We start from the raw sequence: 292 nt of genomic DNA, 5'->3' as shown, positions 1-292 counted from the left end.
AGACATGTGCGAAAGGAAAATTATTAAAGAGTTCTGCTTGACCAGTCAACTTGTTAAGCGTGACCCAATTTCCTCTCTAAGCATGACCCAGTTTCGTCTTTAAGCATTACCCCAAAACCAATATCTCAACAGGGTGCAATCATATCGGCGCTGCAAGAGGGCTGCCACATGGACCCCGCTTACTGGGAGAAACCTTATGAACTCTACCCCGAGCATTTCCTTGACGACGAAGGGAAGGTTCTTACCAAGAAGGAGGGCTTCTTGCCGTTCTCTCTGGGTGAGTTTGGGAGAT

The 292-nt window shown here is 47.6% G+C and overlaps 1 protein-coding gene across 1 annotated transcript in view; it reads left to right on the top strand.

Annotated features, from left to right (window-relative positions):
- The window catches only part of LOC119594565 (cytochrome P450 2L1-like), a gene marked incomplete at its 5' end in the record, with an annotated part of 9,019 nt that overhangs the window by 7,534 nt on the left and 1,193 nt on the right, over positions 1 to 292 (top strand). The window contains 1 exon segment of the mRNA XM_037943599.1: positions 133 to 277. Coding sequence (XP_037799527.1) covers positions 133 to 277 — 145 coding nt within the window.

Source organism: Penaeus monodon, chromosome 34 (genome assembly GCF_015228065.2).
Source record: "Penaeus monodon isolate SGIC_2016 chromosome 34, NSTDA_Pmon_1, whole genome shotgun sequence".
In the NCBI taxonomy this organism is placed as follows: domain Eukaryota; kingdom Metazoa; phylum Arthropoda; class Malacostraca; order Decapoda; family Penaeidae; genus Penaeus; species Penaeus monodon.
Note: the sequence above shows the minus strand (reverse complement) of the source record. Positions and strands in the feature narration are given on the sequence as shown.